General features: G+C 41.9%; 2 protein-coding genes across 4 annotated transcripts in view; one reads left to right on the top strand and one right to left on the bottom strand.

Moving 5' to 3' along the window:
* IFT140 (intraflagellar transport 140) overlaps window positions 1-25,933 on the top strand; it is a 177,739-nt gene that overhangs the window by 93,572 nt on the left and 58,234 nt on the right. For 2 of the 3 annotated variants that reach the window (XM_059716195.1, XM_006263212.4), the window contains 3 exons: window positions 1,445-1,604; window positions 2,652-2,783; window positions 8,475-8,674. In XM_059716195.1, the coding sequence (XP_059572178.1) occupies window positions 1,445-1,604; window positions 2,652-2,783; window positions 8,475-8,674 (492 nt within the window). The remainder of the gene's footprint in view (window positions 1-1,444; window positions 1,605-2,651; window positions 2,784-8,474; window positions 8,675-25,933) is intronic. The other variant, XM_014597466.3, reaches the window with a different exon arrangement.
* TMEM204 (transmembrane protein 204) overlaps window positions 9,690-25,933 on the bottom strand; it is a 41,532-nt gene continuing 25,288 nt past the window's right edge. The window contains exon 3 of the mRNA XM_006263211.4: window positions 9,690-11,947. Within this exon, the coding sequence (XP_006263273.1) occupies window positions 11,703-11,947 (245 nt within the window). The 3' untranslated portion in view covers window positions 9,690-11,702. The remainder of the gene's footprint in view (window positions 11,948-25,933) is intronic.

The following is a 25,933-nucleotide window of genomic DNA, read 5'->3' as shown; positions in this document are numbered from 1 at the left end:
TCTTCCATCCCCTTATAGCCTCACCCAAACCACCAGTTGGTTTAACAAACAGCAACACAAACTTGAGCCTCCTGGCTATAACTCAAACATAAGCTGCCTGGCTACAACATTGCTCAACTCCAGTCAAGCTGTACCTGTGGTTCTCGCTGCTTCTCACATCATTATTCCAGGAGCTCCTGACTCTCTGGCTGCTGGCAGGGAACTGCCTCTGGCCTCAGCTCCTGGGCTTTATAAGAGCCAGGCCCTGCCCCTTAGGGTCAGCTGACCTTCTCTGGTTGCCCTGGCAACCCACAGTTGGGCTCCTTATTCCCCGCTAGGGCTTCTTCCCTAGCAGTTTTCCCCTCTATGAGAGCAGGGCACCTCAGTGCTCTGTGACAGTCACCCAGGTGGTGCAGTTATGTGTTATAGGGTAAGGGAAGGAAATGAGATGGACATTAGCTGAATGAACACCTTCCCTTGTCTGATTCAGAGTGGTGTACAGTACTGGGTTGGAGGAGGCTACAGTTTCTCACCATGAATGAAGGATGATCACTGGAGGAGGATGTAGGAATTTAAGGGGAAACCTTAATGGCTCCTGGAATTGAGTGGAAGGGAATCAAGAGAATTCCCATATGGACTGTCTCTGACCTTAGACGAAATATGTTTTGTTTATTATCAAAAGGAGTCTTTGAAGTCCTCAGCTGTTATCAGTTGAGATGCATTCAACAGTGTCTGTCTTTTATTTTTTTTCATAGTTTCCTATCCATTTATATGCTTTGCCAAAAACCCAAAACTCCTAAAAAAGCACAACTAGTTAATAGTATGAATCTTTCCCAGGGGATTTTGTAAGTATGCCTAATATTTTGGGCTCCATGAGATATACAGATGGTAGTGATTGCTCATGTAGACAACTTAGCATCACAACTCTGAGGTTGAAGGTAGTATAATGTAAGCCAGTGGTTCTTAACCTTTTAGACTTGAGGCACATCTCAGTAGGCTTGAGGCACCTCTCAGAAAACACTGGCTCTCTGTGCTCATTTATTTTTTAAACTACCGAAAAATAATAAAGTGATTCTTCCATTGCAAAGAACTGAGAGAGCCCGCAACAGGTCAGAATGGTTTAACACTATGACTTTCTATTTGAAATATCTGGCTTTAGCTTGTGGAAAGTCCAACAGTGCTAACATTGTATGGCACTTCAGGATATAAGCATTATATAAATAGTTTTTCTTCCATCCAGATCACACTCTTAGTGTTTAAATATTGTCTTATTCATACAATGGTTATTTGGGGATTATTCCATATCAATATATGGAATAACCATATATACCAATAACTATATATATATATATATATATATATATATATATCAATATGATATTCCATATCAACCCTTATTATTAGTGAATTGAATGAGCTTGGGGTTGTTTACCTCACTTTACACATTTGTCTTCTCTTATCCCAGCAGGAATATTACTGGGCCTCCTGATCTGCACAGTCACATCCCCATTAGACACTTCTGGGACCAGAGTGAACCAAGGCTCTTTGTATGTGAAGCAATTCTTGAACCAAACCATCCATTTCTAGAAAAGACTCAAAACCAGACAGAGAGCTCAGAAAGCACAGTATGTTTTTTCTCATGCTTTGTTCTGTATCATCTGTTAGTACTTGCCTTTTGCTGAGGTGTAAGGATAAGCCTTCTGATGCAATGCATAAAAGGCATAAGCCAATTTTTTAAAGTATTTGTTGCCCTTTTCTTCAATTGGTCATAGTATATTTTTCTGCTAGTAGAAGCAAACAGAAGGAAATAAAGACCTTGATGCTTTTCTTGTAAAGAACAATCAGAACAAATTATTTAGGTTTTTTATATATATTTTTGATATAAAAAAGAAGCAGAAAACATCTAGATAACTTTTAATTTCATTTTAAAAGGTGCCTATTCAGCAAAGCACTCAACACATGTTTAAAGAAGTAAGTAGGTTCATTGATTTCATTTGTGTATGTGTATCAAGACCTGCATCCATTACAGAAATAATATTTACATTGCTAGTATACTGGGGTGATAACCCAAAATACTGTATATGAGCTCATACTGTATATGAACTCCTGCCATTGTTGTGTGTCAGTACATCAAACAAATATTGCTCTTTAAAACCCACAAGAGTGTTTCTGACCTTATTGAACATTGTTTCATAGCCAAAAATTAAATGAAAAGTAACCATAAACCAAATGAAATCCAAATTATGTAAAATGCAATGTGTTGAGAAACACTTTGAGCTTCTAAAATGGCTCTGGAAGTGATGCAGCTTTAAAAATAAAAACAGGGAATAGCAGTCATAAGTTCTTAAACCTGAATCAGGTCTGTCAAAGAGAGATTTCCGGAGCAGGAATGTCCTTCCAAGGGCTTCCCTCTTCAGGGATGGGGAGGTTGGTTCCTGAAAGGCAGAGGTGACTGGCCCTTAGCAGGAATATAATCTGAAGAACTGAATGACTTGTTGGCTGTGTACTGTGGGGAGGAAGCCTGTAACTCTGCCCTACCAGCAGGTGCGTATGGATGTTATTTTATTTCTAAGTGACGATTCTGCCAAGTGAAAATGGAAAATAAAAACTAAACTAAAAAAGATACTTCACCATAAAAACAAAACAAAACAATGCTTTATTTCCCTTTCCAGCCGGATGTTTTGATTATATCATTCTTCAGTACTGAAGAGCATGGCCTTTTGCTGCAGGATAGCTTTCCGTTGCCTGTAGCCTACCAGTCTCTTCTGGGCATGGAAGTACCACACTATTACTTTGCAAAAAAGGTAAGAAATCACAGATAAACAGGGCATCTTGTGTGGTAACTTCCCCACCCATATACTGGGAACTTTTACTACACTAAAGGTCAAACAGAGCTTGGAGTAAGCAGGTGCAGCTCCAGTGCTGGTCTCTGGATCCTATTTACCAGTGACATAACAGCAATAATAATATGAGTGCATTTGAAAATGTAATAAAATTTGTATGGATCTGGCATTTGGTGGGAGCATAAAATTAAATGTACAAGCAGATGTAATGAAGTGGGTACAAAGAAAAGTAACCAAAAAAAGAATGTAAAATAATCTTTGGTTTCTCTTTAATTTATGCCTCCCCAATCTCTAATACTTTTGAGAGGTGAGAGTGGGGTACAAGTGTCCTATTTAATTCTGGCATAGGAGGGAACCATTTATGTTGTCTTCAATAGGAACTAAAACCCAATTACATGAGGAGTAAAATAATCCCCCATGGAATAACAAATGGTACGTTCACGGGTTAAAGGCAAGGTAGATTTGCGATTTGTAGACTAACTAAGTGACAGATGTATAGCATAAGCTCTCCTGAGCCCTAGTTCACTTCATCAGATGCTGTCTGATTGCCTTATTAATGCAAGTTACAGGCAAGCATCTTATTACCTTTGGAAAGATTAGATATGGTTAATAACTTCTCTCTTAAAAAAAGGATTAAACAAGAAGCCTGCACTTAGACTCTTCAATGTTTGCAGTGTTTAGATTCACATCTGACTTTTGTAAGGTTGCCCAGCTTTAGTAAATAGATGTTGACAACCTTCCCAAGCAAAATTGGCTTTTGTCTGGATTACATCCTTTTTTTTTTCTTTCCATAATTTGCATGGTCAAAAAGAGAGCTGCTGCATTCCACTGAACTTTCTATCATAATTTCCCCCTTGTGGTTATTTTTCTTCATGTTTCATGTTACTTAGATATTATCTCTCTTTTCTATTTTTCCTTCTTTATTGGTTTTTGCTGACATTAGTTGTTCTTTCGGAGAGGATGTGTCTATAAGCCTGTTGTAAGTATGTATAACCATTCTCTTCCATGTGTCTTCTTTCATTTGCTACTTCCCCGTCAATTTCCTTTTGCCAGTAGGTGCCTTGTCTTTTTATTGACTTATTCACATAGTAAACTTAGTGCAGCCATGTGAACAAAAGCTATTTTCACTAAAGTCCAATTAACCCAACAAAATTGTCTTGATTGGACTGAACTTCTGCCCATAATTTCTCTTCTTCACTATAATGTATTTCCTCTCCTGGATCTAGAGCCTGGGTTGGACCTGCTGTCACCACCACCACCAAATTGTATCTAAAACTCATTTGCCCTTTTGGTTTCTGTCTTTCTGTTTCTTAGTTTAGTTAATATTTTAGATCTTTTAGTAATATGCAGATTTACATGTACTGTAACTTAATTTTTAGATTAACTCCCCTACATCTTACTATCTTTTCTCACACACCACATCCCTACAGATATGATGCAAACCTTGTTTTTTGGAAGGTAGAATGTAGAAAAAAAGATTTCTCCAGAGTCATTGGCCCACTGTGTGATGCAGGACAAGTTCTCCTGGAAACCCTGAGTGTCCATGAAGTGTGGCATCTCAGTAGACAGATTGGGTGAAACAGGAGGAACCTCCTGGTACGGCAGCACAGCAACAAGGCTAGGCCCCAGATCCTTGCAAGTGCAGCAGTAAGACTTTTACTTCTTTAGTGTAAGTAGTTCTTTATATACCTTATTTGCTTGAATTCAAGACAAGGTTTTTCCCTCCATTCAACATGGAGAAAAAAGCCCCTCATCTTGGATTTGAGAAGAAGGGGGCAGAGCGGTGGCAGGTGGCTGCCACTGCTCTAGTTCCAGACAGAGCCATGCTGCTTCTGCCCTCACCACACTAACCCACTAACCCCACTGCCTGCCCCCCCACACCTCTATTTCACACTGCTATTGACCCTGCTTTCACCTCCCTCCTCCCACTCTGGCCCCATAGCTGCCATTTACCCAGTCATAGCTTTGGCTTCAGCCCCACTTTAGCCTTGGGCATGGGAAACATGCTGGCTGTGGCCTCTTTTGGTCAGGAATTAGCAGTTGTGGTAGTGGCAGCTGGCCCTAGCCCACAGATTGGAGGCAGACCCAGGACCAGAGCTTCTCCTTGCTGCATCTGTCCCTTACCACCTCTGGCCTCCCTCACTACCTGCTTCCCTGCCCCGATTCTCCTTCCCCTACCACTGCCACTTACCTGGAGTTGTGCCTCTGGATCTGGCCCTACTCCAGCCCAGAGCATGGAACACATGCTGACTCCAGCACCTGCCTGGCCAGGAAACAGTAATGGTGACAGCAGGTCCAACCCTGGCTCTGGATCCAGCCCAAGAGTTGGCACTGGAGCTGCTATTGCCACCACTGCTTCTTGGCTGAGCAGGGGACCAGAGCTAGCATGTGATCTGGGCCAGAGCCATGACTTAGGGTGGAGGCAGCATGGGAAGGCCAGCAAGGGGGGAACCAAGCAGCAAGAGGAGGGCAGACACTGGAGGGTGCAGGTGTAGCAGGGTGCTGGTACCGCCAAGGCCTATCACAGGGGGGGGCAGGAGGGCCATTTGGCCCAGGCCTCTCATTCATGGAGGGCCTCAAATTTAGACTTTTGACGTTATCTCCAGATGAGGTTATACATACAGACACAGAGATACACTGACAGGATTGAAAGAAGAAGAAAAAAGCTAGAAAAGCACTTGTTAAATAAAAAAGGAACATTTATTACAAATTATGGCATTGTATTTTAAGCCTCAAAAAATGGAAGTGGCCCAGGCCTCTCTTTACCTCTGAGAGGGCCTGGGCACTGCAGAGGAGGGGACAAGTAGTAGGGGGAGCAAGAAAGGGGGAGAAGGTGCCAGGAGGTACAGTACAGTCACGTCATACGCGCATTTAACTTGCGTGAATTCAACTTCACGCGGGGTGGGAGTGGGGACAGGGCTTCAGTTTGCGGCAGTGGCAGGAGGTTTTGGCAGCGTGGTAGTGGCTGGGCGGCATATACCCCCCCCCCCCCCCCCCACGCTGCGCCGCTGCCACCGGCCGCACAGCTCCAAGCACAGCTCTGCGGCGGTGGCAGGAGGTTTTGGAGGCAGAGGCAGTTGCTGCTAGTCAAATCACTGGCAATTTGACTGTGCGTGATTTTCGCCTTATGCACTGATCTCGGAACCTAACCCCTACGTAAGATGCGACATGCCTGTACAGGCATTGTAGGGGCAAGTGGCAAGAGGGGCAGGTGCCAGGGGGTGCAGGCCTGGTGGGGACAGACAATAGGGGGGCAAGGGGTAAAGGGGACAGGGTGCAAGGTATGGGGTAGGCTGCTTAACTCTTCTGTCACTTGCCCTCCCATTGCCTGCCCCGTTGCTGCTGCTTTCCCTGTTACAGCAGTAGGGAGACAAATTTAAGAAGACCCTCCAATAATTAGATTCCATACATGGAAAATTATAACAAATTTATAAATTTTCCATGTGTAGAATCTAATTATTAGTGGTCATCTTAAATTCAAGTAATCTTAGATTTGGTAAGTACAATAATTTCCTGTAAATAATAAAGTGTTTCCACACCACAAACATCTTCAAGGTACTACAGACTAGGGCTGTGCGAAGCTTTGGGTGCTGATTCGATTTGGAGGAGATTCGGCCAGATTCAGTGGCCGAATCTCTGAATCCGAATTGAATCAGGAGACCAATTAAAAATCCGAATTGATTCAAAGCTCTCTGAATAGATTTGGAGAGTTTTGGCGATTTCAGGCAGTCCCTGCTGGCTGCAGCAGGGAGCTGGACCCGGATGTTCATGTTGGTAAATATGGGGTGGGGGAGGGGGAGTTGGAGGAGGGGGGAGGGGACCATGGTGGGGGACCCCTGCCAGGCCCCATCCCCTGCCTACTCCCTCAGCCCCCCTGAGTGCCTCCCCAGGCCCCTGCCTGCTCTCCCAGCCCCCGCCCATGGCTGCCCCACCTGCCCCAGCTCCAAGCTCTCTAAAAAAAAAAAAAAGCCCCACTCACCAGGTGCTGCCAGGTGTGGGAGTGATCCCACTGCCCCATGCCATGTGGGGGGCTCTGCCATGAGCCCCATGGCTGCTTTGCCTGCCCCAGCTTTAGGCCCTTTGAAAAATAAAAAGCCCCACACTCGCTGCTGCAGCAGCCTTGGGGCTTCTGGGGGTCATGGCAGAGTCTCCCACACAGTGTAGGGCAGTGGGGGGCAGCAGGGATTGCCCCCTGCCAGGCAGGAGCTGGTGAGTGGGGACTTCTATTTTGAGAGAGCCTGGAGAGCAGGTGGGGCAGCCATGGGGGGGGGGGGCCTAGGAGAGCAGGCAGGGGTCGCGGGGGCTTGTGGCAGAGCCCCGCACATGGTGTGGGGCAGTGGGGGGACAGTGGGGATCACCACCCCCTGATGGGCAGCACCTGGTGAGTCTTTTTTGTTTGTTTTTTTTAAGAGCCCGGAACTGGGAGAGCGGGCAGGGCAGCCATTGAGAGTGGGTGGGGGATGGGGCCGATTCAGAGATTTGGCTGACTCGGCAGTGGCTGAATCTCTGAATCAGATTCAGCTGAATCAATTCGGGGTAGTGATTCGAAACACCGAATCAAATCACTGCCCCCAAAATTGGCCAAATCCGAAGTGAATACTAGGTGTTTCACACAGCCCTGCTACAGACTACATGCAGCAGCTCACTTGCCCTTAACCAGCTCAATTCATGCTTCAAGCACAAGCTAAATAGCTACTGTGGGTGTAGGAGGGTTAATATAGGACTCCATCCTTTTTGCTTGCTGGGGCCATAGAGAGGCAGCAGCCATCTTGATAGCTATTAGAGCACAGTGTCTGCTTACTCTTATTCTTTGCTGCTTCTGTTACAGAGAAGAAAAATCAGTTTCCCCTGATTTTGGATAAAAGGTGCATTTGGTATGCAAGTATATATTGTATATGGCATTTTCATGCCATATTTAAGATTTAAGAGGCATGGAGGAGGACAATGCAGAATCCATATTGGCTCAAGTGAAGTTTTTTTCTTTGTGTTTTAGCTTGTGAAAGGTTTCTTCTTAAATTCTAAAAAGATTATTTGATTTTGGCAACACAGCAAAGCTATTTCTTTAGTGTAGCACAGAAGAATAGTTAAAGTATCCTGTCATGGTTCTGAATCCACTGAGTTTTAAGTCTTACTGAAGCTCTGGAGCTGGAAGGTTGTCATCTTTATGATGCATATTTAAGAGTCTGAGACCTAATAGTGGGATTCTCCATATGAAGACAAATAAAAGAGAAACAGATACTGATATTTTAAAGCAATACATTTATCTTTTAAGAGAGAGCAAGCACACAGCGTTTCAGCCTGAAACATTTAGAAATTTGGGAACTATCACAGAAAATATTATGCAATCTTAACTGTTGTGGTCACTTCTGTTCTTGCTGTGATACTTTACAAATCTAATCAGTAGCTAAGTACCAATATCAAGCATCGTGACTTCAGTGCATTCATATTCTCTTCGGGGGGATGCTCCATATAATGATGGGCACTTTTTAAAGTTGTGCAGTATTATTTGTTATGATCACTATGAAGGCTTTAAAGAGAAGGGAACTTATCATTGCTTCTGGTGCAGGCAGCCAGATAGTTAACATTATGAAAAAAATAAAGGGATTGTGGTGAGGCCTGCTTGTATGTGAATGTGGATGGCTTTCCTTTCAGCCAGGAGAAGTTGAGAAGGAGGCACAAGTGGAATCTGCTTCAATACAACTCTCACAGATGGTAGCCAGGAGACCCATGAGAGATTTCATTGGGCTGGAAGAATGTGATAAAACCACACGGGATGCAATGCTTAACTTCAGCTTTTATCTAACCATTGGGGACATGGATGAAGCCTTCAAATCCATCAAGCTCATCAAAAGGTGGGAACTAAACAATTGTAATGTTTCATTTGCTTTCAGGGTTTATTTCTGCTTCAGGTTCATATGGAGTTTTGACCTCTTTAAACTTCTTTATTTTTTCCTCCTTGCCTACTGCCTCTTAAACAAGGGAAAACTTTATGATAAAGGTATATTGACTTTTTCTCTGCTGCTTCATCACCACATATGTTGTGGTGATGTCATCCATTGAAATCACTGTCTGTTACATCAAGCTGTCTAGCAAATGGATATGCCTGTAATAGTAAGCAATGGTAAATTTACTTCTATGATTGTGCAATATTGGGATAATTATAGGCATGCTTCTGGGTATCACAGTACTTGTTCCTCAGTCTCTGTATCTTCCTCTCCTTGAGGAAGGGTACTGTGATTCCCAAAAGCTTGCCTATGTTTATCCCAACCTTGCAGTTGGTCCAATAAAAGATATCACCCATAAGATGTCTTACTTTTTGCATATTTCCTGGAGCATCACTGGCAACAACATCACCTCATTACTGTGTAATATTGGCCATTTCATTTTAATATCTATATTTATGTTTTAATAGTTTTCATTGGTAGATGTATTTATATACACCAATATATATAATTTTACCTGAACCAAAATTCTTTACAAAATAGATGTTTTGAACATAGTCTGTTGAAATTTGCAGTTTTTTTGGTGTCTGGTGCAGCTTCACACGTCAGGACTCAGTTTAGTGCCTACTATTTTTTTGTTTCATTGGAAATGTTTGGCCCCTGGCCTTGGACTTTTTAGTGCAACTGGTAGATCAGGTATCCAATACAAATACATACCCTGTCACTTAATAGATCAATAAACCAATTATTTAAATAAAGACTTTTTAAATTCTATAGAAGGATAATGATTACTTTCCAAGGGCAATCTTGTAAATGAAATTTTCTTAACATGTAGATTCTTCTGTTCCTTAAACAGACAACACATGTGCAATGATCAGCCTTATTTTTTTTCATTCAGACACAAAGTACATCACCTAAAGAGAACTGAACATTCAATTCACCATTTTATTTATACATTGAAAATAAACACAGTAATACTGAATAGTACAGTTTTACTGACCACATAGCTGATTTTTAAAATTTAATGTACATTATTATAATATGGATATTGCAATATTAGAAGAAATAATATAATGTCTTTTAAATATTCCAATATTTTATTTAAAACTTTGCAATTAATTATAGCACATTTATTTCCAGAAAACACAGAGCTTTTGCAGAAAGGCAGGCAAATGGAAACAAACCTCAGTTGGTTTTTACAAACCTACTATAAAAAGAAATGCTTTATCACCCATGTGGAACTCTGCCCTGATGTCTAGAGAAAGAAGAGGGAGGTTGAATTTTATAAGTACTTGATTGTAGAGCATCAAGCTCATACCATTACTTACTCTGGACATGGTACAGAGTGACAGTTTGGGCTAGGTTCCTTGCATCATTTTGGGTTTAGAACAGAACTCAAGAGCCAGCTTGATGATCACAAAGTGAAGCAAAATATAAAGGCAATCACAATAAAAAAAGCAAAGAATTTAGCTAGGAGCAGCACAGCAACCTTAAAAAGAGGTTTTATTATGTTCACAGCTCACAGTCATTCAGGTCTTACTAGTGTGTTCAAGGTAACACCTTATGCTGAAGTCTTTAAAATGTATGTAAGTACCCCCAGCCCTCTTCTGGTCCCTGTATCTATTTCTGTATTGTAGTTGGCATCTCATTGGTTTGCCATCTTGTAGTAATGCACATTGTTGACATGAACCATCAGGCTAAAGTGTCGCACTTACAAACTAAAGGCCTGATCTTGCAGGATGCCAAATACCTTCACCTACAAACTCTATTTTTGCAGTTAAGGGGAGTCACCTGCCCAGATCACGTCCTACATGCCTAATTTTCACTCTCAAGTGCTCCAATTTGTAGTTGGGTGGCATCAATGCTGTCAAGTATTTATTTCAGGCTCCATGTGTCATTTTGAACACTCAAGCACAGAACTGAATACCCTAATTTTGGTATCCAAATTCAAAAATGTTCTGCCAAGTTTAAAAATGGGCTCAGAAAAGAGACTTTAGGGTAAAAGGTGCTTTCATGTGTAACGACCATATGTAACAAAATAAATTAAGGCCATTTAGGAATGTTGGGTTGTCAAGGTAAACATTCTTGTAGATGCCAGCCCACAATGTAAACAACTGAGTACATTTTTAGTTCAGAAGGTGGGTAATTTTAGCTGTGTACCTCTCTTTAGTGTTAATGGCATCACTACCTGCCAGCAAAATTAACCAAAAGGTTCTATTTTAGGCAAATTAAAAGGTGCTTGAAAACAACAGATTGTAATTAATTTGCACACCCATAACTTACAAATGGCTAGCATTATGCTACTTGCTTTTTGGTTTATAGCTTGTGTGCCATACTTCAGTGAGGAAGAAATTGTTACAGCCAGGTTAAATATTCTTAAAAATGGGTGGGGGGGAGGGGACATTAAAGATGAGGAAATCCTTGACTGTGCTGTTGTAAATTATATGATACATATGGCAAGTCTCCTGATCTTTCTGACTGTCCATCACTGGTTCCAGAGGAGGACTGTTACTGAAGCTCAGCTCCTGAGCTTTGTGAATTATCATTAGGGAGCAGGATAACTTCATCCAGGACAAGGAGAAAATGTAGCCCAATTGCCCTTTTTCCATACCTTCACTACTATTACTCTGTATGTCTCTGCCACAATTGGAATCCCTAGATTTAAAACTGTGAAACTGCATCAGGATAATCATGATGACAATCTTATGTTTCTGCACTGTACAGGAGAGAAAAAAGTAATGTATAATATATAAAATTATGTGTATTATACATATGTATATAGATGAAGCCCATCCAAATAATAACTGAGGACCTCTATCCACAAGAAATGAGCTTTGTGACATTCTTCAAAACTTAGTTTTAAATTACAGCATATATTTATAGAAACAATTCCAATGCAAGTCTTGTCAGAGGGCTCTCCCCTCTCAAACCCATGCTCTCAGCACGGTGACTCAACATAGTCATTCTCCAGCCCTCGGCGGAATCGAGCAGTCAGGGTGCGGCTGATGACAATGACCCGGGGTGCCATGCAGTCCTCTCGCCTGTGCAGGATGTTCCATATCAGAATGGCAGCTGCCAATGTAGCCAGGAGGCAGGCCCCAATATTCAGGTAGCAGGACCATGACAGGTTGGTATAAGGCCCAATACGATAGAATGTCACCAATCCAATGACAAGAACAAAACCTGCAGGGAGAGAGAGAGATTTTTTTCTTCAAAATGGATCATTCTCTTGAATTTCTCGAGCATTGTCTTTCCCAAGGAATCCCACAATGCTTCACACACTGTACACCAAGATGATTTCCTTGTCGACCATTCCCACCACTGACATGGAACCCCAGCAGGTTTCTAATAGACCAAAGCAACACTATGCATCAGTTCAGGATAGTAAGTAAAAAAGATAAATTATCCAGTTGAAATTGCAAGAAGTATTTGAGCAAATAAAATATATAAGTTTAATTTTGCAAGGAGTCTCAGAAAATGTTCCAGTTGGTGGAATGTTGCATGTATTCAGGACCTCCTTCCAGGGACTTGCCTAAAAGACTGCCTGGATTCAGCACTACACATCTGGTCTGGTTCTTTCTATTCTGGTTTACATTCCCTGTGCTCCCATCTATACTCATTTGTATGTTTCTTAATAATCATGTCTCACTGACAACACCCAATGATTTTCAGGTGTTCTTACTTTTCCTGCACATGTAGGAAGATGGTGTACTAATAAAGCCATCTGCATTCAGAACACAGTACATTAACTCAGAAATATATCTGAGGAAAAAAAGAAAAACAAACCACTATTATAAATTTTGAAGGCACTAATGGCAAATATGCTAATAGAAATAAAGGAAAATATGCTATAGATTAGGGGTTGTCAACAGAGGCAAGCATACCCCCAGGGGTATTTGAGAAGACCCTAGAAGGTATACGGGGCAGTCAGGGAGTGCCACCATACACCATCCCGTGCTGATGTGCAGGCGCTGCCCATCTGGCCAGACATAGGGTTGAGGGAAGCTCACATGTGGTAGCTGCTGCCACTCTGTGTTCAGCCACGTGCCAGCCCCCCCCCCACTTCCCCCCTGCTCCGTGTCTGGCCGCTGATCCAAAAAAGGTTGAAAACCCCTGCTATAGATCATTGGTGCTCAACCTTATGTCTCCACAGGCCAGACAAGTGGCAAGGAGACTGTCTGTGGGCCAGATTCAGCCCTGGGGCCTGGTAGCCCTGCTTCCCTGTCCCGCATACCAGGATTGGGCCTTGTGGGCCTGGCACCACCCTCCCCCCCCATGCCAGGATTGGGCCCCAGGGGTCTGGTGTGTCCCCTCCTGGCTCCCCCCCCCCCCCCCCCCCCCAAATGCACTGGGATTGGGTCCCGGGGATCTAGCACCACACTTACTTGCCCCCTACACTGTGATTGGGCCCTAGTGCCTGGCACTGCCCCTGCCCAGTCCTTCATTCTGGGATCAGGTGCTGGATCCAGCGCACAGGGTCCAGGGTTCTCCATGGAGATTTTAGGGCCCCTGGGAAACTACACAGACTATATGATACAGGGTTATGGGACAGATCTGACCTGTGGGCCAGAGGTCAAGTACTCCTGCTATAGATAAAAGATTAAACTATGGGGGACCCCACTGACATGGAAATTAAATTTTGAAAAAAGGGTAGGATTGAGAAATACCAACAGGGAGCTAATTCTAGCACCAGTAGCCATCAAAGTAATGTCTGCCACTTCCTGACCTAAAATGCAATGGTGAAGTCCCTAAAAGGTTGGTGATATCGGACTAAGAACACCATACTTCTTAGCACTTCCCATCCACAGACATCAGTGTACTTTGCATATCCTGTAAAGTGAAATCTTCAGCACCCCTCTTAGGTACCATAGGCGGTAAAATTTTTCCTATTTCATAGCTGAGGGATTTGAGAGAGTGACTTTTCTAGCCAAACAAGAAGCATGGAGTAAAGGAAAGAACCCCAATCTTGTGACTCCCAATCTTATATCTTAACAACTGCCCTTTTCTGAAGGATATGCTTGCATATTTAATAACAAACAAAAAAAAATGCAGAATTACTCTCTTGTCCTCTGTGCATTGCAGTAGTTACTCTTCTTCTCCTTTTTTCAGTGTGAAGCTACTTATCAAAGAAGTAATTTATAAATCTAATTAGTTTGACACAATATACAAAGAGGTGAATACATGTCGCTTACTAAGGAAAAAACAACTTCCTCTTCACTCTCATAAATACTTCCTTAACTACCACCATAACAGAAGAAATTACCATGGACAAAAAGAGGCCCTTTATGGAGGAAGACTAGAATAAACAAAGACCAATAAACAACCAGAGGGAGCTACAGATACCATCTCCCTACGTTTATAGGCAAAGACAAGTCATGAATGAGCCAGTCAGTCTTTCCTAATTTTCCATTGTTTGCATGCTCTATTTCTGAATAAGTGGCATTGCTTATAAACCGTTCTCACAGATGTGATACCTTGGCCTTTTGAATATTGTCAGCTTAAAATCATAGGAGACACCAACACTGAAATCTTCTAGGTATTAGTTAGCAGAACGCTTCAGGTTGTGGGAATCTGAAAAGCTAGAAGGGCCAAATAGGAAGTGCGGGTATCTTCTGTAGTGACTTTATTAGCCAGGAATGTATCAAGCAGGTTTTGTACATTTTTTTTTTTTGTTAAATGTGCAAGCACTCCCATAAAGATAGGAAACATTGTTTGAAATGCAAAATACAAGGTGAGGAGAGAAAAACAGACTTCTGTAAGTAAAAGGGCCTTAAGTAGGCAGCACACAAATTAATCATTCAATAGTCTCAGGGTTAGCAATGTGGAATCTAGGACTTCCTCCTGATAAACTGGCATAAGAGGAATAGTCATGCTAGTAGATGAGAAGCATTCTTAACTACACTGCTACAGAGAGGCCTATAACTGAATCCATAGACTGAGTCCTTTATACTTCAGCAACCTGTACCTGAAAGGGCTGAGCTTGAACCAGAGATAGCATGGACCTTTGAAGGTAGGAGTAAGGAGTTTCTTAGTGAGGGGGTGGCTCATTCCCATTCTGTTTACCACAATGTGATAACGTCCACTGCAGGGATCATCAGTAACATAATCTAGATTGGCTTTGGGCTCATGAGCTGTAGTGATGTACGTCCCATATAACTTTGGCAAAAACATTTGTGGTATCTCCTGGATTCTGTCCTGGGGGTTCTTTTCTGCCCCTAGTAGGTAGATGTATGAACTACAGATATGTGGGCTTGCACTATGCTTTAGTTGGTCTTCAATCAAGAGGATGTTGAGTGTTTGTGAAATGTTGGTATAACTGAGCTGTTCTGTGAAGAAAACCTTGTAAAGACTGCAGCTTACATTCCTTGCAGCCTGCACTAAAGATGACAAGAATTCTGGTGTTTGAATAAAATGTTGTAACTCAGATTATATTCAACTTTACTCCTTCCTTTCTGCAGTCACTTTCCTTTTGTATCACTTATGATTTTTTTTTTTAATTGATTTTGACGTGTGTTGTGCCAGTGCTACTTTTGGGGTTTCAGAATTTAGTTTATTTGTATATATGTTGATAATACTGGTACAAAGAGGTATACAGAAAGTTTTGGGGCAGAGCCAGAATAGTGAAACACTGTATTGACTGTATTGTCTTAGCTTCTAGTCTAATGCTTTAACGTGGGGTTCAGCAGTGTATGGCCTGTGGGCCAGATCTGCTCTGCAGAGACATTTGATTCTGCCCACGGACATGGGGCTTTGGCAGGATTCAGCGGTCATTGCCCTTGTGCTGTGGCGGGGAGAAGTGGTGATTGCAGGAGTTCTTCCATTACCACCATAGAGAGAAGCAGCAGCTGGGTGCTAGCGCCCCTCCACCTGCCTCTGACCCATGCTGGGTTATTTTAGCCCGCAACCAGAAAAGGTTGCTGAGTTTGACTGCTGCTTTAACAACAAGTTCTGTTCTTTCTCTGTATTCACTGGAGTCACTCCTCACCTGCACTGGTGTGAGAGAAGGGAAAATCAGGTCAGTTATTATTTGTGGAATGTATGTCACTGTTTTGAAACCAGTCTCTTGGAGATAGGTTGATTGACTGTCTATTATTGTGTGTTTGTTTTATACTAGCAGCTGCTGAGTTCAGTTTGAAGTCTTTAGGCCTACTGCAGTACAAATAAATATAATAGTAACATTTTACTCTTTTGTAGCACTTATCATCCACAGTTTGCAAAACTTTTTCCAAAGGTTGATAAGTATTCTACTTTAAAAGTGGGAAACTGATTCCAAAAACAGTCATTTGTGCTTTCAATGACTGAGCTGCAGTCTCCACATCAAGTCTGCTGTGAGTTAAAATTCCATGAGGAATTTGGGCATTTGATACAGGAGTCATATTTTACTTATCAGTCTGTTTATTCTAGCCATTTGATGGAAGATTGTGATACAGTTTATGATATAGTCACAGTCTCTTGCTGCATGTGTGGGTTTTTAACAAGAGATCTAAAAAGTACTGTTCCTGATGGCAGGGAGGACATGCTGTTCCTCAAAGCTTCCAGCAGGTTTCTCCTGCTCCCCGTGTCCTCTAGCATCCCTCCAAGAACTGCCATTGCCACAGCACTGTTGCTATCAGTAAGCAGCAATCCTGCTACTGCCCTGGTGTCCTCCACCTTACCAGGCTTGTGCTTACTAAAGTTATGATGCAGGCTTGGATGTTTGTAATGTTACACACACTGCAGTAATAACTATCATTCAACCATTTAAACACTTCACTGTGATACTGAAAATACTGCTAGAGTGAAAGAAAACATGTTGAATTATATTGCATTAACCTCTAAATATGCTTGCCTCTGCAATAGGAAGTCACACATCTAGTCTGTCTGAAAACCTTTCTTCCTTTTTGTGCAGAGGATGTATAGATCATGAATTGCCTATTCTGTCAGTATGTCAAAAGGCAGCTCATTGCATATCTTAAAGCCAAGTTACAGTTACATACAGTTACAGTAAGTCAAGGTACCAAGTTACAGTTTCATGCAGTAAAGGCACAATACAATTAGAAATCCTAATTACATATCAGGACCACAGAACACCATGAGTTCCCTCGAATATCACAATTACACTACTATCCCTTTCCCTTGCTGTTTTGATACTTGTAACAAGTAAATCCCTTAACTGTCCCATACCTTCAGGTTTTTTAAACAGAGGGTTCATGGTTGATTATAGTAGACCTGATACAAAGACAGTTGAAATCTGTGATAACCTTCAGTAGACTTTAAATCATGCCTTTAGTGGCAGCAATAATCTATCATTTTGAATAAAATATGTAATTGTAAATAATTATAGGCTGACTACAGCAACTGCATAACTTCCAATCATTGTATTGTATCTGAATGCCTTCCTTGACATGCCAGTGCTGATTTACAGGTATTTACTGTATCGTGTTATCTTTAATGTATGAGAATACTATATGATTCCAGTTTCTTAGCTTAAAATCACATTTACTGGTATAAACCTGCTAGGAAAATCATTCAGGGTTACTGGCATTTGTGTGTTGCACTCCTCCAGCTATGGGTTTTACCCCTTCTTTGACTAGTTGCCCTTAGAGAATTGATAGCAACCTGTGCACATAGCCTTATTTAATCCATGAAAGGTAAATAAATACTTCAGGTCTGTTTTCTAAGATGTGAACTTTCTTTTAAAGACACAGCTATATTATTTTATCTTTTAAAATTTTTGGCTATGAGTTCACTTAGGACAAATTACTGTACTGAATGAGTGCGTAGCTTTGCACTAGACAGGCAGTCTGCATGAGCTCCCTGTTCTATTTTATGGAGCAATTATTCATCAGGAAAAAGAACTAAGATTTCCTTATGGTGCCCAAAATAAAACTATTTGTGCTAGCAAGACTGTTTCCCTTCACAGGCCCTTTGCTTGAACCCTAGCTCAGACCAGCAGCCAATCACACAAGAGCCTTTTTCTCTTCTTGCAGTTTCGTGCCAGAGTTTGAATGGGAGGGATTATAAAGATGGGGGTCTTTGAAAGTGACTCTATCTTGGCAAATAGCATAGATGAGTCATTGGAACTCTTGAAGAGTGAAAGATAGAGGATTTGTTCAGAACAGTATGCCACAGGCTAGACAGGAACTGACATTTAAAACAGAGAAAAGTGTGTTGAAGAAGGGTAACAAATAATATTTAGGAGCAATTTTACAGTTAACTGGTTCTAATTTCTGCCATTGTGTGCAAGGGTGAGTGCATGGGGGGCTCTAAAATCAAATTGTTGCAGTAGCCTCATTTTACAGGATGAATTACAGCACCCTCATTTTACAGTAACAGTGGCCACCAGAGAGCTGATGTTACAGGGTTACGAATGTGGGACCACAGCAGCAAAGCAAAGCAAAGCATGAACGAAGTCATATTGATTAATCAAAGGCTGATCTATAACTACTGTGGAGTGGTTCATTGTCAATGAAGAGAAGCCAGTCCACAATGAGACTGCTTTGTACTATAATGAATGCTACTATTACAAAGATGGGTGTTTCACAACAGACTCCAGAGTTTATTGGATGGAAGACAAAGATTTTTGCATGTAGTGATATAATTAAAGCTTTCACACTTGGAGCAATTTGCTTCTACACCATGGACGTCTTGTGTGCTATGGAGCCAAGCAGAATGCATACCAGCCAAAATTTAAAATCATTCAGACAAATTAAACCCCAGCCTGGCCTTCTCATCCCAATGGATATTCACCCCTGGAGAAGGCAGGGGAAGATGAGATTTAAAGTCTATTGAGAACTCTACTAACCCACCATATACCTGATGCCATGATGAGGGATGCAACTTAATACTACAATAATGTGCACTGCTTTTTTAACCATAGGGCATGTTTCTGGAATTGGAATAATTAATTAGTATAATAAAGATAAAATAACTGAAACAGAACATTTTCATAGGATCAGTTTTTCCTGCTTTGACTAATAATAGTTTTTCTTTCACCTGGGCATTTATTAGTAGCAGAAAATCTTTGATAATGTTCTAGTCTAGTAACTCTTTTTTATGAATATTGTTGAATATTTATTATTTTAATGTACAACTTCTAGGAATTTTAGGAACAGTAGGCTGGGATTCTGTTCTCACTTGCAATGGTGTAAATATATTTCATTTTAGTTTTGCAGCCATGTCAAGAACTTGGAATGAATCATAGCTGTGTTTTCCTGATTAATTTCTTTTAAGGACCAGTAGCATCTGGAAAGAAATGGATGTGAATCCTTTTTAGCTTGTCTTGATGTGTGCTGTGCAAAGCTTACCCAGATCCCTCATTCTGCGAAGTGATCTCTTCTGGGTTTTCAGTAAAGCATTTTATTTTCCCATAGAGCTGCTGTTTATCTGGAGTTGTTTCCCTTCTTTGGCAAAACAAGCCTTGATTGGGGGGCTTTTCCGTTGGGGAAGGAAACAGATAATGAATTTACTGGGAAGAGTTTTGGTGTGGATGGTGTCGACTGCGGCAGCAGGGGTGGAACGGGGAATGTTACTTTTGAACTTACATTTCAGATCTGAATACTGAATTTCCTGTTTAAATGAAGCTGGTCACAAGCCAATTTCAGATTTTACTGCTTTAAATGAACTCTCATAAATCATCTTTTGCCCTCCTGCTATTTCTTCTACAGATCCTTTTTTAATTTTAATAGTGCAGTAAATACAGTGGAAGGATTTTATGTCATGTTACCTTTTGGATTAATAGAATGCTATGCTGGAACAAACATGGAGCTGCCTTAGGAGGCAGGACTCCTGTTCTCCCAGCATCCTGCCATAGTAGGCAGAGTACATACCACGGACCATAGTCCTTCTCCTTCCTAACTCATCCTGTGGGATGGCTTTTGCTGCATGTGGCAGTAGGGTGGAGTAGTCCTTATATTTCATGGAGTTCAGAGATTCTGCCTATGACATCCTTGCATCCTCCCCCTCCACTTCTAACAGGTTACCTGCCAGGAGGCATGAATGGAGATTAGATGCTTGTATGAGCTGACTGATTTATTGGTGTGATTTGGTTCCAAACAGTGAACACATTTAAGATATGTCTAGACTACAAAAAACATTTGAATGAATCAATCTTTTCTTGAGTCATTCTGGCATAAGTGTATGACAACACTGCAAAGTAACTACAGAGTTCTTTGGAGATGCTATAATAGCCTGTGTGTTATCGTCAGCCGTTCAGGTCAGATAGACTTCTAGGTAGTGTCCCCTAATCCAGAGCAGTCAAACTTGCATCATTCTTTCTAGAACTTGACTGTGCCTTCTTGGAATTCAGGGCAAAAGTGGTATAAATTGGGTAACTCCCAAAATTCAGTGAGTTGTAGGTAAACACATTCATTTCTGTCTCTGGCCTTAATGGAGCAAGCATTTTTATATCCTTCAATCTACATTGCTGGATTGTAGGAACACATGTGCCATGGTTTGCTATGCTGTATAGTTCTATGACTTTTTATGGTGGGAAATGAGTGGATGTTAATTCTCTGTTTACCCCCAGTTTGAGAAACTTGAGGAAAGGGTTGGACAACATATCGGAAACACCTCTGGCCCCAGCCTGGCCACAAAGCAGATGTTGCAGTGGCCGCAACTTCAGTCCCAGCCTGGGAGCCAAGGCCAGAGCTGCTGCTGCCACTGTGTGGCCAGCCTGGGCCCAGAGGCACCATGTGCTCCATGCTCCCTGGCCCTGGCTAGAGCAGGGCCCCAGCAGGAGCTGGATCTGCAAGGGGAAGGTAAATGGTGGGGGTTTCAAAGGTGGGGGAGCAAAGGCTGTGGGGGAGGAGGGAGGTGGTGGGGTGCAGCTGCTATGGCTCTAATTCCAACTGTAGGCCTGGGGTTGGAGTCAGAGCTACAGCCGCTGCCCCTCCCTACTGCTGCTTGTACTAAGATGAGGGACTTCTTACCCCATGCTGAATGGGGGCAAAAACCTCATCTTAGATTCAAGTAAATATAGTAATAATGTGCATTTGGCTGTGTGTGGACTCTAGGTGCATAAGACTTTGTACCTAGCTCTGTACATATATCATTTCAATGCACATATAAGCATATGCAAGCATAACTAACATTAGACATGAAGAACTGTGGTGTCATCTCATCTGTTTCTTTCTGCATTGCTGAACTGTTCTCAACAGTTCCTTATACACATGCATATTCATTTATACTGTTCGTAGAATCAGCGGTTGCACAACTAAAATACATTCAGCCTAGATAATGCCCGTTATGTATAGTATTCCTAATTAGGAAATGTTCTCTTGACAGCAAATGTACCAAAAAATTGCCTAAAACTTAATACTTCCTACTCTGCATAGTGTTTATTAGTGTTTGTAGAAATAAATCGATTAACGCTCATTTCAGGCTGTAAACCTTATCTCATTGTATTCATTCTGTTTTGTTTTGCAGACATATAGGAAACTAAGGTCTCTATCTTGAAAAGTTTGCAATCCAAATAATAAGTGAGACTGAGAGGTGTGAAAGAACAAGGTCATTTAGCAAAAGTCGTATTCCATCATATTTCTTGGGATTTATAAACATTTATCATATTTCATTTAATTTGCCCTAATTCTTTTCCTCAAAAGTATTAGGTTTTAGGCCTTTTGAATGAAGTCTGCTTTAAGGAAAAGAAGATGGAAGCAGATAATGTGGCAGAAGGGCCATATAAGTACATAGGAAGGCACTGTACTTCAGTTTGGTAGTGTGTGATCAGTATGTTGAGCTTTATTCTCTGAGGACTGCTTCATAGACTCTATAGTGTATAAAGATTTTTGAAATATCCCCCACGGTTAAATAATGTATTTGAAGTACTCAGGAAGAAGAAAAACACACAGGGTAAATATTCAAACAACTTCTTGTATTGAAGTTGATGGTATAGGGGTTCTTCTTGTGAATGGGCAGGTGTTCTCACTTTGCATTGTAGGAATAGAGTGAACTGTATCTCTGCAATAGTGTCTACATTAGTCACTAATGCAATAGTGTCTACATTAGTTACCATTAAAGGTTTGTCAGGAGAAAGACAGAAGATGGGGAAAATCAGAACACAAGTATGTTCAAAGGAAGGGTATAATAAAAAGTATAAATTGCTTGGCTGTCAACAATAAGATAAGCAAAGACACAACGTTTCCTTAAAGTTTCTTCAGTGTAGGTACTGGGAATGTATACAGATACTAGAATATCGACAATTATAATTTAATGTTGAAAACAGGATATGGAAGGGATATTCAGCCTCATCCTTCAGGTCTGAAATCAATCTCTTAACTATAGAGATGAAGATTAGACCTACCATTGGGAGCAGATTATCCCACATCTGCCACTGTGCAATTCTTTCACCGTCCTCTGAAGTATCTGATACTGGCCTTGTGAGAGACAGGATACTGAACTAGGTGAACCCTCAGTTCTAGACCAGTCTGGCAGCCTCATGTTTCTAGTAGTTTCATCTTCTGTAAATTCTTTTTTATCCCCAGTCTCATTAGTACTTGAAGAAGTTGCTGTTCTGTCAGCTGTTTTATTCACCCTATATCTAGCATGTTGAATCCGTAAAAGTTTCTTGGAAAAAAACATCTAGGGAGAAATGTATGAACACTGACACAAAACTCCACATACAAAACGGATTCCATTTTCATCATGTTTCTTTTCCAAAACAAACAGATTTCTTTCCTGTGAGCAGGGAGGTGTGAGGTGGTGGTGTGAATCCCATTGCAGCCACCAAAGCAACACTGCTTCCTCTCTTCTTTCCTTCCTCTCCGCTTCCTAGGGTTTTATTTCTTGTCAAAGGTTCATCCTTTTTTAATTATTGTCAAATGCTTATGCAGGTGGCAGGAATAAAAAGAAGCCAGGCTGAGAGTCATCATGAGCACTACGTACTGATCAGAGATGGTTGAATTTTTTCTTTTTTTTTTTTTAAAGGAAGAAGTTGGGATTCATGTGCTGGATGACAGTACTTAAAACTCGCAGCTTTCTAAAATAAAAAATTACTTCTGTTTAGACCTCAGTTATAAATAAGAACATGTATCGTAGTCTACATGTGATGTTGCTTTGGTACTGTTCAGGGTTAAAATAACTAGGCCCTGCATTGGAACCAAAATAATTACCTTTTATCCTCCTGCCCAGTTCTCAGCTGCCAGCAATCACTGGTTGGAGATGGAGATCTTAAGGGGAGGATGTGACAACATTTTTCTTATATTTGATTGGTTGATGAAGATGGGAATAATTGTTCTCCCTTGCTGCAGAAAGCAACACAAGAGGCAGTGCATTTAAACTACAGTAGACCAGATTTAGATTAAATTTCAGGAAAAAAATTCCTAACAGTAGAGACAGTAGGATAAGCTTCTTAGGAAAGATGTAGAATCTCCTTCAATGGAGTTTTAAGAAGGGACTGGATAGTTGGATAGGCATGTCTGGGCCAGTTTACAAATAAATTACTCTCCTCTGTACAGGCAATCAAACTAGATGGCCCTTAAGGTGCCTTTTAACTCTACAATTTTATTCTACTCTGTTCTATTATACTCTGCAGAAGGATGAAATATTGAGAATCAGCTCTCATGGATTTGGAGAGGACATTTTCCCTGAGGTCAATTCAGGATCGCACTGGCAGAAAAAGGAGAGGCTTCAAAGGTTGCCAGAATGACAGCAATCCCAAACAGAAGCAAGACACTTGTCCCCACACTAAAGCAGAGGCCCAGAGGAAAATTCAAGAGCAAAAGAACAAGCGGTGGGATGACAAAGCAAAAGAGTTCTAATAGTTTGCTGACAGCCATGATATGTAGTTTCTTCAGCACAAGCAAAATTATCTATGGGCCAGGCAAAAGAAGGAGCTGTCCCTCTGAGGTTCCAAGGATGGAACAACACTCTTTAAGGACAGCTCCATCAGTGTATAGTGGCAGGAACACTTTCAAGAGCTTCTGAACCAAATTCTAATATAAAAGATAATACCATTAAATCTATTCTACAGCACCCCTTAAGGAACCACCAATGTATCAAGAGGCCTTGAAATCCATTGAGCAGCTGAAGAACAACAAAGCATGTGGTCCTGATGGAATACCAGCTGAAATTTTTAAGCATGGTGGACAAAAGCTGTCTTGCCAACTACATGCTGTTATTCTGAAAACCTAGAAACATGAACAGATTCCCAGTGACTTTGGAGATGTCAGAATCATAACCATGTTCAAGAAAGAAGATAGATTGGATTGCAGAAGTTACCACGGCATTATGGTCCTCTTCACAGCTGGGAAGAGCCTCACCTGCATTCTCCTCAATAGACTCATTCCCCCTGCCGAGGAGATTCTATCCAAGTCCTAGTGTGGTTTTCAGACCATTTGGAGGTACAATAGACATGATCATTGTTGCTAGACAGCTGCAGAAGAAGTGCTGCGAGCAACACAGAGATCTTTACATGGCCTGCAGACCTGACTTAAGCCTTTGATTCAATCAGAGAGGCCCTATGGAAGATCTCAATGAGATTTGGATGCCTGCCAAAATTTATTATAATCATCAGACTTCCTCATAATGATATAACAGCAATTGTCTTAAGCAATGGCTCAGAAACAGACCCCTTCACCATTAGAACTAGAGTCAAACAAGGATGCCGGATTGCACTAACACTTTTCCCACCTATATTTCAGCTATTCTGCATCTTATTGTTGATAGACTTCCATTTGAAATCAGCATCCAGTATCACATGGGTGGGAATCTCTTTAACATCAACTGGCTATGTTCCAAATCCAAGATAGCTAGCACCTCCATTGCTGATCTTCAGTCTGCTGATGATTGTGACGTGTGCCCACTCAATTGAAAAGCTCTAGGTTACACTAGACTGTTTCCATGATGCATATGAAATGCTTGGAGTTATTGTCAACCTCATGAAAATCAAGATACTTTACCAATTTACCCCAAACCCACCAGCTGCTCTCCCACATATTACAATTGGAAGGCAGTCCTTGAAGAATGTTGAGCATTTCCCCTACCTGGGTAGTCACCTTTCCCAAACACTAAACAATGATATTCAGTACCAAAAAAAATCTGATAGTGCTGCGCTTGGACATCTCTGAAATAATTAGGCCTGTGCAAATAGGGAAGTATTCAATTTGGATTCAGATTTGGCCGACTTGGAGGACAGTGATTCGATTTGGATCACTGTCCCGAATTGATTTGGCTGAATCGGTTTCAGAAGATTCAGCACTGATTTAGAGAGATTCGGTGATTTGGATCAGCTGGGGAGAAGCAGGCACAGCTGAGCGGTTCCAGGTTCTCCCATTGCTTCTCTGGCTGTGCCTGCCTTTCCCTGGGTGGTGGAGACCTGCGGGAGGAGCCCCCATGGCTGCCTCGCCTGGCCCCATCCCCTGCTTGGCCCCAGCCTAGTCCTGGCACTTAAAAAACAAACAAACCCTGCACTGACCGGCTGCAGTAGCAGCTATTGGAGCCTCTGGGCGCTCATGGCAGAGCACCCCCATGCAGCATGGGGAGGGGGGGCAGTAGGGATTGCCCTCCAGCCCCACTGGGCACCCACATGGCAGCTGCCCCATGATATGGGTGCAGCACAGCTTGGCAGGGCACCACGCACTGATAGGGGGTTGGGGCCACTGAGGCTGAGCAGTGCCAGGCTCCGGCTGATATGTGAAGTCCCCCAGCTCCCAGAGTGCACAGTGCTCTGCCAAGCTGCGTTGCACCTGAGTCATGGGACAGCTGCCATGCAGGTGCTAAACAGGGGGGCAATCCCCACTGCTCCCCACTACTCTGCGCTGTGTGGGGGGCTGTGCCACGAGCAGCTGTGTCAGCTGCCTGTTTATGGCTGAATCTCCAAAGCAGCCAAAGCTTTTCTGAATCTATTTGGATGCTTCGAATCGATTTGGAGCTTTTAATTGGTCTCCCAATTTGATTCAGATTCAGGGATTTGGTTCCCGAATCAGGCCGAAACTCCTCCTAATCGAATCAGCTACCAAAGCTTTGCACAGCCCTAGAAGTCATTTCTTCAATTATGACATCAGGATCCAAACCAAACTTCTCATCTGCCAAGCTGTTGTCATCCCTACTCTGTTCTATGGTTGTGAAAACTGGACAACTTATCAGAAATGCCTGAAATCTTACCATCAGCAATGTCTTAGGACAATGCTTCGTATCAGTTGGAAGGACAGAAGAACACATGCCAGCATTCTGCCTTAAGGAAACACAACT

This window comes from Alligator mississippiensis, chromosome 13, assembly GCF_030867095.1.
Source record: "Alligator mississippiensis isolate rAllMis1 chromosome 13, rAllMis1, whole genome shotgun sequence".
NCBI classification, from domain to species: domain Eukaryota; kingdom Metazoa; phylum Chordata; order Crocodylia; family Alligatoridae; genus Alligator; species Alligator mississippiensis.
Note: the sequence above shows the minus strand (reverse complement) of the source record. Positions and strands in the feature narration are given on the sequence as shown.